The sequence below is a fragment of the Salmo salar genome, chromosome 26 (genome assembly GCF_965601325.2).
Source record: "Salmo salar chromosome 26, fSalSal1, whole genome shotgun sequence".
Classification (NCBI taxonomy): Eukaryota; Metazoa; Chordata; class Actinopteri; order Salmoniformes; family Salmonidae; genus Salmo; species Salmo salar.
In genome coordinates this window covers 27,662,953-27,678,113 of record NC_138316.1, presented here as the reverse complement: position 1 = coordinate 27,678,113, position 15,161 = coordinate 27,662,953, and the positions used below count along the sequence as shown (strand labels likewise).

General features: G+C 40.3%; 2 protein-coding genes across 4 annotated transcripts in view; one reads left to right on the top strand and one right to left on the bottom strand.

Annotated features, from left to right (window-relative positions):
- The first annotated feature begins 482 nt into the window (after positions 1-482).
- Positions 483-10,977, top strand: LOC106587563 (xaa-Pro dipeptidase). The gene is made up of 15 exons (XM_014176069.3): positions 483-730; positions 3,309-3,492; positions 3,727-3,854; positions 4,007-4,070; positions 4,236-4,283; positions 4,405-4,466; positions 4,577-4,621; positions 5,723-5,798; positions 6,645-6,691; positions 8,179-8,247; positions 8,426-8,503; positions 9,190-9,338; positions 9,594-9,778; positions 9,923-10,114; positions 10,372-10,977. The coding sequence occupies exons 1-15, from the start codon at positions 690-692 to the stop codon at positions 10,486-10,488; spliced, it is 1,485 nt and encodes a 494-aa protein (XP_014031544.2). The 5' UTR covers positions 483-689; the 3' UTR covers positions 10,489-10,977.
- A 213-nt stretch (positions 10,978-11,190) lies between these two features.
- LOC106587562 (thrombospondin type-1 domain-containing protein 4) overlaps positions 11,191-15,161 on the bottom strand; it is a 52,143-nt gene continuing 48,172 nt past the window's right edge. For all 3 annotated transcript variants that reach the window (XM_082969592.1, XM_082969593.1, XM_014176068.3), the window contains one exon: positions 11,191-15,078. In XM_082969592.1, the coding sequence (XP_082825718.1) occupies positions 14,936-15,078 (143 nt within the window). In that variant the 3' untranslated portion in view covers positions 11,191-14,935. The remainder of the gene's footprint in view (positions 15,079-15,161) is intronic.

Below are 15,161 nucleotides of genomic sequence, written 5' to 3'. Positions count from 1 at the left end.
GCTGGGATGCATTTTCAATTTATGACAGACAGGCAGCCCAATTCAGATATTTTTGCCACTAATGGGTATTTTGACCAATCAGATCAGATCTTTTGACAAGAGATCAGAATTGGGCTGCCTGTGTAAATGCTGAGTCACACAGTGTCTGCAAATGCTTTCTTGAACCTTGAACTAAGTGTTGAAATAATTGCTGCTTCAGATAAAAGAAAGGCCATAATAAGTGACATAACTTGTGTTTGATGGGCACTAGAACAGACTTCTGTAGACGTTCTCAGTGAGAAAATATATCAAGAATATTCACTGAAGAGTGACAATGAAATTGAGAATGAAATAACATCTCAAAAGTTGGTTCATAATAAAAACTAAAAGCTGAACCGTATATATATCCAACACAAACATATATTGTGTGATGTTTACAGATAAAAAAAAAATGGATTTGAAACTGAAACAACTCCGTGGGGGGTTTCTGTAAGACAGTTATAAAGACCTTGCAAATTGCAATGCAATACAACCCTAACATATATTTCAAGTTAGTGGATCAAATAAATGGCCATACTCTTTCAAGCATAATTTAGGTTCGCCGATTGATATCACATAATGCCGACATACATTTTGAAACATTTTGATCAGCACTCACTCGCTTCAGCCAAAATCAGCTGATCGGCTTCACAAGCGAAGACACGTGTCACATGACACTTCGAGTCTTGAGCAACATGGCTGCACGACAGCAGTGAGTATATATTCTGTTCTGTATTATTCATATGGTTTATCTTTGTGTTAAGCGTATTTGGCCACTGATTCTGAATTGAACAAATTATAATGCATAAATTGTTAGCTCGCTAGCTATCTGCATAAACCTGATCAACTAAGCTAACTCTCGTTAACGGGGCTAACTGTCAAACATAAGAAAAGAGCGGCGTACTTTTTGCAGGCTGGCAGTCAGGCATCAATCAGCAACTTTGCCAGGTAACTAACTCACTATGCATGTCTAACTTGAAATGTTTTCGCAGAATAGGGAAAACAAATAGGTGGTTACAGCTCCAGTTTGTGGATAATATTATCTAGTCTCTCTACAGAGGGGTTGTTTATGAAATAATTGCCAGGGACCTCACAATACGATATTATCACGATACTTACAGTAGCTAGTTGCCTATACGATATGTACTGCGATTCTATATGTATCACGATTCTATATTTATCACAGTTCGATGTTAAATAAATATTGCTCACTATATGTCTGCGGCAGAGGGACAGGAAAGAGGCATAATAATAAAACGAATTTTGATTAGTCAAGTGCTGAGAACATGTTGGCTCACCATTTAAAAGTAAGATTGAAGACAAACTAACATTATAGAAAAAATACCGAAGTTTTTGCGTAGATACAGCCAACTAGCACTAGCTAACATTAACTACCTTGCAAAAAGAGAGAATCGATACTTGCAGTCATAGAATTGATATATTGTCAAAAATAGTATTGCAATACTCTACTGCAGTGGTCACCAACCTTTTCTGAGTCAAGATCACTTTTGCAGTCAAAAAACAAGCTGAGGTCTACCACTCAGATTCTTTTAAAAACATGTAAGCCTATTCAACATTAATAAAAACAGTTCTGTAGGAATTAAGTTTGTGCAGTAGCAATATTATCACAGCATATTGGCTGTATGTGCTTGGCCTGCCAATATTTTTCTTCTAAGACCATATTATATTTAAAAACTCAAGCTTTGATAACAAAATAGATCAGTTGTACCACTTGCGAGGCACAGCTGAGCTTAAATTGAAGTAATTCACTTTTTATTTTACTGGACTGATGGTACCTGCATCTGATGGTCAGTCTCAGCGAAGGGAGGGAGAGAGCAGCAGAGGGTCCATCTCTCACTGTCCCTGCTCTCTCCATTCGTCTGGTGAAACTGGCCAGAGAGAGGACACCGTCCTACCACTGATGGTGAAACTCGAGTCACACCACATTACTTTAGCCTCATTTTCCAATTCATGTTCCTATGACTAGAGAAAGTGAAATATTCCTCAAAATTAAAATAGACATTACGAGCTGCTAATAATAAAAATGCAGGCCTATCGATACACTTGGCTACTAATTAATTGCAGCTGCGGCGCGAGAAGAAGTAGGGAGAAGCGTGTTTTGTAAAAGTGTTGACAGTGCTGAATAAAAAAATGTAAAACAAACTCACTCATAAAAACAACAGGGTTTTTCTGTATTCTTTGACAGTTTTTCTCTGGTCATGGTTTTAAACGTTATGAAATCTCACGTAGGCTAGTATCAAACTTTGCTGTGGGGTCGTGGACGCCTTACTAGGCATGGTAATCAAATGTTTAGCTACCTAATTGGCCAGCGCACTTGATTTAACGACAGCTCTTATTGTCCGCCGGGTAGGTGGAGTTTGAATGGTTCAAAACACTTTGCCTACCTGGCATGCAGGGCTTCTGATTCAAGTGCACCTTCCGTCAAAAGCGCAAAGTCAAATAAATAAAGGATCGCAAGCCTTTATCGTTGGCTTTTCTATAGAAATGTTTGGTGATCAACTAGGAATGCCTAGAAGATCGACTGGTTGGTGACCACTGCTCTACTGTATCGATTTCCCCCATCCCTATGATATGTCAATGCTCCAATTGTTATTAATTGATATTGAGGTGATATGATGCATTATACTCTATCCTCCTATCATAGCTCGTGTTTCTTGTTTAAATATACTACATCTCTAAAACAGGAAGTGCACATTGAAACCCACTCACATGATCACAGAAGTGTTTAGACATCTTATTGTTGAGTTGACAAAATCTGAGGCAGGTTGGTGATCAACAACTCTACGTTTAGTGACCTTTGATCATGTAAATCTGTCTTTGTTGTTACTAAATCACACTAGGAAGGGAGCACTCTCCAGAGATGAAGTGTTTCCTTTACCATACACTGTGGATCATTGAAACCAGATCCATTTAGGGAAATACTGTTCTACAGTTCCATCCATCTGAGTTTGTGCAAAATCATCTTTTTTGTTGCGTGTAAAACTCTTGAGTTCTAAAAATGGTCAACGTTTGTCCTCACCACTTCTGCTAGTTTCACTAAAAATGTAACTTTCATAACTGTGTGCAGTATAATGATAAACAACGATTTGCTTTTTACATTTAATATTTACTAAAAGGTTTAAGTATTTTTATCGACTATTGTTTTAGAAAGAATCAGCCGAACGAAAAAAATCGAAGGCAGGCAATTGGGTTAGCTAACTGAAAATGGAAACCTACTAGACAGTAATGTACAACATATTAACCCATTTCCCAATGCTGTCTTTCTGTAGACCTGTGTATTGGCTGGGTAAAGACACCCTGAGAGTGTCAGCAGCCCTGTTTGCTGAGAACCGGCGGCGGCTGTGCCAAGGCCTGAAGGCCAAGGATGGGGTGGCCCCCAAGTCTGTGGTCGTACTGCAGGGAGGGGAGCAGAAGCAGAGATACTGCACCGATACAGACATGCTCTTCAGACAGGTACATGTTTAATAACAGTCAATTACAGATATGCAATTTAGAAGACTCGTTTATCCTAAAGTGACGTACAGTAGTATGTGCATACATTTTCATATTGATGACCCCAGCGGGAATTGAATCCACAATCCTAACGTTGCTTTACCAACTGAGCCACATAGGATCACACATTGATGAGATGGATGGAGGTGTGACTGAGCGGACCCTGGCTGACTCTTTTGACTCGTGGTTCTGTAGGAGTCCTTCTTCCATTGGGCTTTTGGAGTGACTGAAGCCGACTGCTACGGAGCCATCGACGTGGACACTGGAAAATCCATCCTCTTTGTCCCCAAGCTGCCTGAGAGCTATGCAACCTGGATGGGAGAGTGAGTCAGTGACTGTAACTCAAACTATATGTGAATGTGATCAGTCTCGGGAGACAGCCTACCACTTTCAGCATCATGGACTCATAAAGACACTGTAAGAATACTCCTTAGGCCTTCTCATTAAAACCGAATGTGTCATTCTCTGTTGACAGGATCCATCCGCGGGAATACTTCAAGGAGAAATACGCCGTCGATGAGGTGCAATATACCTGTGATGTAAGTTAGTGTGTCACGTTTGCATGCACATACTGTACACCTTACCCATCTTTGTAGTGTTGTAGCTTAGCTTGTGATCTTGTAGCTTCACTCGTTTCCCTCTATTTGATAGTGTCAGTTCTCTGATCCCTCAACAATTCTGCCTTTCTGTCTGAACTCTTACAGATTGCTGATGTCTTCTCCAAGATGAAGCTTGGAGCTCTTCTCACTTTGGTATGTCCTTAATATATCATGTTGATGCTATGATAGTGGTTTACAGTAGCAATTCATTAGATAAAGTATAATTTGAAGAGACTTGAAAGTGGGCCTGGTAATTGTATTATGTTTCTTCCAGCGTGGACAGAACACAGACAGTGGGAGTATCTGCCGCGAAGCCTCCTTTGAAGGAATCAGTCAGTAAGTTTAATTGGCATCAATTGATATCCATTTGAATCAAACTGGTATTTCTAATTTATTTGGTTAAATGTTTTGCCTTGATAAATATGAACTTGTGTCTTTTATTTCAGATTCCAAGTGAACAACACTCTTCTGCATCCAGTCATTGTGGAATGGTAAGTACTGTATGATACAATATCCAGCTCGTAACCATTGGATACTGCTTCTTTTCTGTTATGTAGAACTATTTTTGTAAAACATTATTAGTCCGTGTCTGTTTCACACTGAGTCATCTGAGGTGTTGACTGCATCTCTAATGTGTAGAGAATTTTTATTGTATTTTTTTATTTCACCTTTATTTAACCAGGTAGGCCAGTTGAGAACAAGTTCTCATTTACAACTGCGACCTAGCAGAATCATTAAGACATAAATGGTGGTAGAAACCATGACCAAGAATAGAATCAGAAAAACACTTCACTAACAATATGGTAAGAAGCTGATTTTCCTGAAAGATAAAGAGGAGTGTAAGGCTCCTCCGGCAGTGAGGAATGGATGAGTAATACAGGTATTATTTATGCATTCATTATGAGCTACCAAATATAAAGCACATACATACATACATGCATACATACATACATACATACATACACACATACACACAGGTCTTCCCTGTGGCTCAGTTGGTAGAGCATGGTGTTTGCAACGCCAGCATGGTGTGTGCAACACCAGGGTTGTGGGTTCGATTCCCACGGGGGGCCAGTACAAAAAAATGCATGAAATGAAATGTATGCATTCACTACTGTAAGTCCCTCTGGATAAGAGCGTCTGCTAAATGACTAAAATGTCAAATGTACACACAGAGCTTTAGCTTTCATCATCATTCTTTTGTTTCTGGCTGGGTGCTATTAGCCAGTGTTTGTGCATGATAGAATTAAGCAAAAAGGCCAGAGGGGGTGCGGTATATGACCAATATACCACGGCTAAGGGCTGTTCTTATGCACAACGCAATGTGCAGTGCCTGAATACAGCCCTTAGCCGTGGTATATTGACCATATACCACAAACCCTGAGGTGCCTTATTGCTATTATAAGCTGGTTACCAACATTATTGCAGTAAAAAGTAATGTTTTGTCATACCTGTGGTATACGGTCTGATATACCACAGCTTTCAGCCAATCAGCATTCAGGGCTTAAACCACCCAGTTTATAATATAGAAATATACACCTGGCATATTGATCTAAGAGGCCCTTGACTCCTTGTTCCTTCTCTCCTTGCAGCCGGCTGACTAAGACTGACATGGAGCTGGAGGTGCTGCGATACACTAACCGGATTTCCAGTGAAGCCCATAAAGAGGTAAAATCCTGCAGGACAGACAGACAGACAGACATACCTGCCACAGTGGGAGAAGGAGCTCCAGATTCTGGCTCATCTCATTTGATCTGTGTATTTTGGATTTTAGGGGACCAAAAGTATTGGGACAAATTCACTTATGTGTATTAAAGTAGTCAAGTTGAGTATTTGGTCCCATATTCCTAGCACGCAATAACTACATCAAGCTTGTGACTCTTCAAACGTGTTGGATGCACTTGCTGTTTGTTTTGGTTGAGTTTCAGGTTATTTTGTGCCCATAAGTTCATGGTAAATAATGTATTGTGTCATTTTGGAGTGACTTATTGTAAATAAGAATAGAATATGTTTCTAAACACTTCTACATTAATGTGGATGCTACCATGATTATGAGTAGTCCTGAATGAATCGTAAATAAAGATGAGTGAGAAAGTTGGACGCACAAATATCATACCTCCCAAAAAATGCTAGCCTCTGCTGTTATTGTAATGTTGAGAGGTTAGCATGTCTTGGGGCTATGATATAAAAGGCTAACCTCCGTTATTATAATGTTTAGAGGTTAGCATGTCTTGGGGGTATGATATTTGTGCGTCTAGCTTTCTTCCACATCAAAATGCCCTCAAATTAAACCTGGGAGTCTGCATTTTAACCAAAGTGCTGGAGTACAGAGTCAAAACAACCAAACATGTGTTAATGTCCCAATACTTTTGGAGCTCACCATGTTGTTATATCATGAATAATATATGAATATAATCAAAGATAAAGAATACATCTCAGAGGCATCATTGCCCACTTGCAACCTTGTATATCACAGGCATAGCAAACCTGAAGTGCTGTTGTCTTTCTCCTCAGATCATGAAGCATGTGAGACCTGGACAGAAAGAATATGAAATGGAGAGGTGAGTGGAGCTTTTTATCATGAAGGGTATGCCAGCTATATTGAACTGTTTGTACCATATAAAGGTATATTGTATGAGGAAAAGGCTATGTGGTGTACTATGTCCCGTCTGACCATAAAGGTGACGGTAAAACAGTATGTTCCTTATCTATGAAGGTGTGTTCCTCTGGATAAACTACATTCACAGCACGTCTGATCTGATCACTACTGAAGTCATAAGTATTTGGACAAATTCACTTATACTGTTTTCAAGTAGTCAAAAGTGTAGTATTTGGTCTCATATTCCTTGCATGCAATGACTACATCAAGCTTGTGACTAAAATCATGTTGGATGCATTTATTATAAGTAAGAATAGAAGATGTTTCTAAACACTTCTATATTCATGTGTTACGCTACCATGATAATCGACCATCATGAATTAATCGCGAAAAATGAAAAGGTTAGAGGCACAAAGATCATACTCACCCCCCCAAAAATGCTATTATTGTTATTGGTAAGGGTGAAAGGTTAGCATGGTTTTTTTGTAGCCTCTGAACGGCATCTCACTGATTCATTCATGATTTATTCATGATTTTTCTTAATCATGGCATTATCATGATTTATTTAGAAGTGTTCAGAAATGTCTTATCTACTGACTGTGAATGATGACTAATCATTTTATTTCTGTTACTATTGGGCAAAACAAACTACAAATGCATCCAATGAATTTGTGGAGTCACAAGTTTGATGTAGTCATTGCGTGCAAGGAATATGGGACCAAATACTACACTTCTGACTACTTTGATACACTATAAGCGCATTTGTCCAAATACTAATGACTTCTTCACATGGGGGGACAAGTCATTAAGTGCTTTCATTTCTAAATGGTTTTGACGGATACATTTTGCATGAAAATACCCTCAAATAAAATGTGACGTTCTTTACTGTCACCTCATGTGAAACATTTGATCTCAAACCTAAAATGCTGGAGTATAGAGCCAAATGGAAAAAATGGTTTGACTGTCCAAATACATATGAGGGGAGTGTATTTTACAATGTAGCAACGGCCACCCACTGAGCTGAATCAATTTCCTGTTTCTAGCTGGCAGCTTTTTGTGTTTTTAATTAAACCTTCATCTGGGTGGCTGAAGAATGTAAATAATCTGAGCTACTATAGCAGCGCCACTCACCAGCCCACTATCTGACTAATTGACTGCAGAAAGAACGTGCAGCAGAGAATATGTAATCACTGACTCAAGTCTCCAGTGGATAGACCAATAACCAAGTGAAGATGAGTCCAAATGCTTTTATCATACTATCCTCCAGTTAAGTATCAGGCAATGGAGATCTTCAAGGTGGGAGGTTTAGATGACTCCCTTCTTGTATTCTAGGCTAACCAATATCAAAAAGGAGGTTTACCCTTGATTAAACTTCCTCCTATATTGTCATTGTTAGAGCTGTGGAGCTTCTTGTGTATGGTTGCTCATGTCAGTGCTTTTCTGTTGCAGCCTGTTCCAGCACTACTGCTACTCTCATGGGGGAATGCGTCACACCTCCTACACCTGTATCTGTGGAACGTAAGGCACTTCCCTTTGCTACACAGAAATGGGTTCATTTAATGGAGAACATATCTGAAATACGTGACGATCATCTCAGTGGTACGTTTTGATGTACAGAATTGAGGTGCTATTGTTCGATCTGACGTGTGTTCAGTGCCTCTATAATGACCTACTCGTATGCTTAAATCTTCAACAGTGGAAACAACGGCTCAGTCCTGCACTACGGCCATGCAGGAGCTCCCAATGACAAGACCATCGATGACGGAGACATGTGGTAATTTGGCGATCATTTCACATGATGTGAAGTTATTCCACTCCTCAATTGTCCTTTTTGGGTTGTTTGCTTGGTTTTATTAAATGCTGTGTTCATTTTGTCTTGGATTTGTATATCAAAAACACTTGCAGTGATCTGTTGTTTTGTTTAATGGAATACTGTACATCTCAGAGAGCTACACCTCCCCTGCTGTCATTAGTATAGTAGGGTGTTGTTTTGTTTAATGGAATACTGTACATCTCAGAGAGCTACACCTCCCCTGCTGTCATTAGTATAGTAGGGTGTTGTTTTGTTTAATGGAATACTGTACATCTCAGAGCGCCTACACCTCCCCTGCTGTCATTAGTATTGGTAGGGTGTTGTTTTGTTCTCCCTGTCAGCTGGATCCACTGAGTGGCTCTCCCATGGGTTTACTCATAGCCAGAGCACAGCTTGGACTGGGTTTGAACCTGAGTCAGGCTGCTGTGTATAGGGATACTGATGGAGATTTAAAGTGGCTGTGTGGAGCGCCCATGATGACACAACATGAGCACCTTTGAAAGGCAAAACCTGTATTCATTCTGATGTACATGCTGTGAACAATTTCTCTGATTTATGTTTGGAAATAATGATGCCGGAATGGCTGTAGAGCCCTTTGGGTGAGCAGTAACACTGATCTAACTGTGACGTGTGGTTTTTCCTTGCAGTCTGTTTGACATGGGTGGAGAATACTACTGCTACTCCTCTGACATCACCTGCTCCTTCCCAGCCAATGGAAAGTTCACTCCAGACCAGAAGGCCATCTATGAGGCTGTGCTCAAGTCATCACGGGCTGTCATGGCTGCCATTAAACCAGGTATGATCCTACTGTACACAGGCAGGATTGAGGAAGCATTCACTAAACATACAGTACATACTTAGCTTGGGCACAAGGAAGGATTATTTATTAATTTGTTCTATGGTTTGACTAATAGTGAGTTGTTGAAGTCTGAAGACTACCACAGAACATGCCATATCCTCACCACCAGTCATTATCACCTGCATATTAGGCTGCTTTGAAACTTTTAACCTCCGATTTAAAAACCTGACTGAAGGTGGTCTTGTGTTTCAGAGGTCAAGTGGACAGAGATGCACCGTCTGGCTGACCAGGTTCACCTAGAGGAGCTGGTGAAGATTGGGATCCTGCAGGGGAGTGTGGAGGACATGCTGAAGGTCCACATGGGCTCTGTCTTCATGCCCCACGGCCTGGGACACCTGCTGGGCATCGACGTGCACGACGTGGGCGGATACCCAGAGGTCAGTACCAGAGAGATGGATAGTATTCTATTCATCAATGATCAGTGCTAGATAAAGTTCTAAATACACTTCCAAAAAGACATGTCTCTTTTCTTCTAGACAAAGCTAACGTCCGTGTCATGCCGCTTGTTCTTGGTTACACAGGGTATTGAGCGGGTCAACGAGCCCGGTCTGAAGAGCTTGAGGATGGGCCGTCTGGTGCAGGAACGCATGGTCCTGACTGTGGAGCCTGGTATCTACTTCATCAACCACCTGCTGGACCAGGCCTTGGCCAACCCAGCCCAGAGCTGCTTCATCAACAATGAAGTGCTGACCCGCTTCCGTGGATTTGGAGGGGTATGTTTACCTATCCACAGACAGTTTGTACTTATTAGTTTATGTGCTGGTGTTACTGTCAACGTTAACCACCCAAAGCTTGCGCATAGAAACTCCTTTGTCTCAATCTACTCCATGGCAGCAAATAATATACACATTATGCTGTTCTGTTAAGTCTTCTGCTATAACTGCTCCCCCTGACAATTATCTACTGTTTATTATTAACCTTGGCTCTGACCCTCAAATGTGTCTTACTGGATGTTTCCCCCTCTGTCCAGGTGCGTATTGAGGACGACATTGCCGTGACTGCCAGCGGAATGGAGCTGCTCACCTGTGTCCCTCGTACAGTGGAGGAGATTGAGGATGTCATGGCCGACCGTGGAAAATCCTTCTAAATAACGTCGCTCATATCCAAGCTGATCTAACCAAATGGTATTTTCACTCCTAAATCTGGAGAGAATATCTGTTTTCTGATGTAAGGGATGCAGTTTCTCTAATGATATCTTGCCAGTCTACATTATGCCATATATAATCAATAATGGATGCATTAGATGCAGAACTTTTCAATCTTGAAAGGTGTCTGTTTAATCTCAGTGAATGCAGTATCAGTAGCATAACACACTAGTACACAAATGCAGGTTAAACTACCTATACTATTTGAAGCTGTTAGTGATGAAGATGATTATTGTGAAAATTAAGAGAAATGCAGAGAATTAAACTGCTGTGGCCATCTTGCCACGTAAAAACAGTGTTGACGGTTGACAATATTTCAGTGCCTGGTTAATTGCTTTATGACTGCGTAATAGATACTTTATTTTCTTGGACGTTTATACAATTCTCATAAAATACAGTGCAATTGAAGTAAATAAACCCCTCAATTTGCAGTTTTGCGTCCTGTGACATTTGTAGATGACAGGGAACATAAAGTGTCATGGAACAGAGGGTTGGTTTACTACAACTTTGTAGTAATACTGCCAGTCTTCACTAGATGGGGTCCTTAAGTCATTCTGAAGTTCATGTAGCTCCGGGAAGAGTTGCCTTGTATCGATGCCCTTATTTGATTCAGATAAATGGAATGACTACAAATATGCACTAAATAAGTATAAACAGACATTTATTTACCTATTCTCTCCAAACATGCCAATCAAACCTTGCCCATTTCAATTATGAAGTAGTGTACAGTACATTGCAGATGTTTGCATTTGAATTCCAAATACTAAAGTATAGCATTTGCCATACACCATGTCTGATTTAAAAAAAGAAAGATGGTGTTAATCATCAACTTAAATACTTGGCAGTTGGCAAAATCAGTTAATTCCCTTTTAACTCAAAGTTGCATTGAATACACTGTATTATCATGTCTTTACCTATAGAGAGTCCATCCCATACGTAGCATCTCATTACACATACAATACATACAGGATGAGAACACATCAACCATGATAAATACGTCCTCAACCTTTTCTTACAGTGAATGTTAATAGAATGGATGCAATCAAAAAGGAACTCATTGCTCTTGAGGTACAATACAGGATAAAGGACAAAATAGTGGGGCATAATACTTTACTGGCATGGTCAATTTATCACCTTTGTTTAGATGTTTACCAGGCCTACGTGAGTAAAAGTTTCAATTTACTCAAATGTACTTAAAAAAAATATATATATATATATTTGTGAAAATGTTGGTACATTACCCCAGTTATAAAGTGTCATGAATATCCCAGTATCCTTTTAGTGAATTAATGTTTCAATCTCCACATGAACATAAAAATGTACAATGGTGTAATCTTTTTAACTCACGCAAATATAGTAGTTATTTTACCTTCTCTTTAAGAAGTATAGTGTTCTAGAACTTCTAACCATCTGCTTTAACCATCCAGTGGGCTCTGGAATGCCTACATCCCTTTCCTAGGCAGCGATTGGTGGAGAGGTAACAGACGTTTTAACCCTGCAGCCAAAAGGGACCACTGGTGCCGATAAACTAGCGCCCTCCCTGGGGACCCCAACAAATAAATAAAGAGGGCTTTCTGCTCTGTTCAGTCACTGGGAGGACCTGCTGAATTGCCTTCAGTTCAGCAACTTCTTCACTCACTCACTCAATTATTTATATATATATATATATATATATATATATATATATTATACACAGTACCAGTCAAAAGTTTGAACACACCTACTCATTCTAGGGTTTTTTATTATTTTTTTACTGTTTTCTACATTTGTAGAATAATACTGAAGACATAACTATGAAATGACACATAGAATCATGCAGTAACCAAAAAAGTGTTTAACAAATCAAAATATATTTGAGATTCTACAAAGTAGCCACCCTTTGCCTTGACAGATTTGCACACTCTTGGCATCCTCTCAACCAGCTTCATGAGGTAGTCACCTGCACTGCATTTCAATTAACAGGTGTGCCTTGTTAAAAATTAATTTGTGGAATTTCTTTCCTTAATGCATTTGAGCCAATCAGTTGTCTTGTGACAAGGTAGGAGGGTATACAGAAGATAGCCCTATTTGGAAAAAGACCAAGTCCATAGTATGGCAAGAACAGCTCAAATAAGCAAAGAGAAATGACAGTCCATCATTACTTTAAGACACAAAGGTCTGTCAATCTGGAAAATGTCAAGAACTTTGAAAGTTTCTTCAACTGCAGTGGCAAAAACCATCAAGCGCTATGATGAAACTGGCTGTCATGAGGACCGCCACAGGAAAGGAAGACCCAGAGTTACCTCTGCTGCAGAGGATAAGTTCATTAGAGTTACCAGCCTCAGAAATTGCAGTCCAAATAAATGCTTCACAGAGTTCAAGTAAAAGACACATTTCAACATCAACTGTTCAGAGGAGACCGTGTGAATCAGGCCTTCATGGTTGAATTGCTGCAAAGAAACCACACCAATAAGAAGAGACTTGCTTGGGCCAAGAAACACGAGCAATGGACATTAGACCGGTGGAAATCTGTGCTTTGGTCTGATGAGTACTTGTGAAACGCAGAGTAGGTGATCGGATGATTGCCGCATATGTATTTCCCACCGTGAAGCATGCAGGAGGTGTGATGCTGTGGGGGTGCTTTGCTGGTGACACTGTCTGTGATTTATTTAGAATTCAAGGCACACTTAACCAGCATTGGTTAACACAGCATTCTGCAGCAATACGCCATCCCATCGGGTTTGCGCTTAGTAGAACTCTCTTTTTTTTTTACAACAGGACAATGACCCAACACACCTCCAGGCTGTGTAAGGGCTATTTGACCAAGAAGGAGAGTGATGGGGGGGCTGCATCAGATGACTTAGCCACAATCAACCAAATTGAGATGGTTTGGGATGAGTTGGACCGCAGAGTGAAGGAAAAGCAGCCAACAAGTGCTCAGCATATGTGGGAACTCCTTCAAGACTGTTGGAAAAGCATTCCAGGTGAAGCTAGTTGAGAGAATGCCAAGAGTGTGCAAAGCTGTCATCAAGGCAAAGGGTGGCTACTTTGAAGAATATAAAATATATTTTGATTTGTTTAACCCTTTTTTGGCAACATGATTCCTTGTGTTATTTCTTAGTTTTGATGTCTTCACTATTATTCTATAATGTAGAAAATAGTAAAAAATAAAGAAAAACCCTTTAATGAGTAGGTGTGTCCAAACTTTTGACTGGTTCTGTATATACACAGTACATACACACAGCAGTGATGCAAAATATATGATACACTACAACGACACATGAACATTTTAGAGCTTAATTTGTTTGAGGGTTGCTGTGTAAAACTGGTGAGCTGTCACTTGGGGCTCTATTCAATCCGTATCACAGAAGTTCACCGTTACAGCGTGATTGAAATTTAAAGGCAATGTTCCGTATTAGCGGAGACTGTATAACGGTAAACACTGCATATGTTGGCTCAATCAGAAATTACCTTAACATTTATATTACGCCATCTGTAACGCTTCACCGGTACAGATTAAATAGAGCCATAGATCTGGACTGAGCAATTACTGTTTGCCACTTGAAATTGAAATCTTTGGTCAACTAAACTGCTGTGTAGGAGAGTATTGAATAGAGCCCTCATGATGCGTAATTGTGGATGATTTAAGAGCAAGCTTGGGCAACTTCATACTACAAGTAGTTAATTAGATCATAAATATTGTGGATTTTAAAGCTTATTAAAATGTGTACAGTCTAAACATTATGCAAAACAAACAATCTTGCTTTCCTTTCATACTGTATCTTCCTCTCCTTTAATGTAATCCAAGAGAGCCATGGTAGTCAAGAGTCTCATCACAGATGCGGTAGCAGTCCTTAGTTGTAAGAAAGATAACTCCCACACACAATATTACCTCTGCACCTTGTTTATTCTGTCAACGTTTCAGCCAAAGACCTTTTTCAAGACCTTAACCCATTCAGGTGAATGGCAGCGGCAAACTGCTTCCCACGAAACACAACAAAAACCCAGACAGGAACTTTTATTGGAGGGGATTCTGGTTACAGACCAAAAAGTTCCATATTCTTCGGTTTGGTGTCCTGTCTATCATCTCGCCTCACCAGAGCTCCTCCACTCATAGCCCTGTTAAACGTGTCCTTCACAACCATCCTCCAAGAACCATTCTGTTTCCCGTATTGCCCATTGGCAATCTCTTCACAAGCCAAAAACAAGTTAGGCTTTCACTTCCTTTCTTTGTGGTTTTTCAGTCTGTATTTTCAGCACTCATATTATAGTGTCCAGTCAGTGCCCACCCAGAGTCAGGTTCTAGGCTGTCCTCTCCACTGTGAGTCAGTGTGTTTTGCCCAGGGACTGAGGGCCTGCTCTGGGCGCTGTGTCAGGCCCCCTAGAGGTCTGAGGCCTGGGGAGAGGGGGCTAGCTGAGTGCCCTGTGTTGTGACTGTCTGTGGGCCACTCGTGTGCAGGAGGCACAGCAGGTTGTCTTGTAGTAGTCGTACACACAGAGACGTGCCTGGACCACCACATTGCAGTTGAAATACTTGTCTCGACAGTTCTCGTCTGAAAAACAATCAGAATCATAATATCAGTGATTTTAAGTTTTAGACATCTTTAAGTATTTTCACAAGTTTTCTGTATGGAAT

Bases quoted from the DNA above. Each gene is read 5' to 3' on its own strand.
- LOC106587563 (XM_014176069.3), top strand. From the start codon at position 690: ATGACACTTCGAGTCTTGAGCAACATGGCTGCACGACAGCA. The intron at 9,779-9,922 runs GTCAGTACCAGA...TTGGTTACACAG, and splicing joins ACGTGGGCGGATACCCAGAG to GGTATTGAGCGGGTCAACGA. The intron at 10,115-10,371 runs GTATGTTTACCT...CCCTCTGTCCAG, and splicing joins GCTTCCGTGGATTTGGAGGG to GTGCGTATTGAGGACGACAT.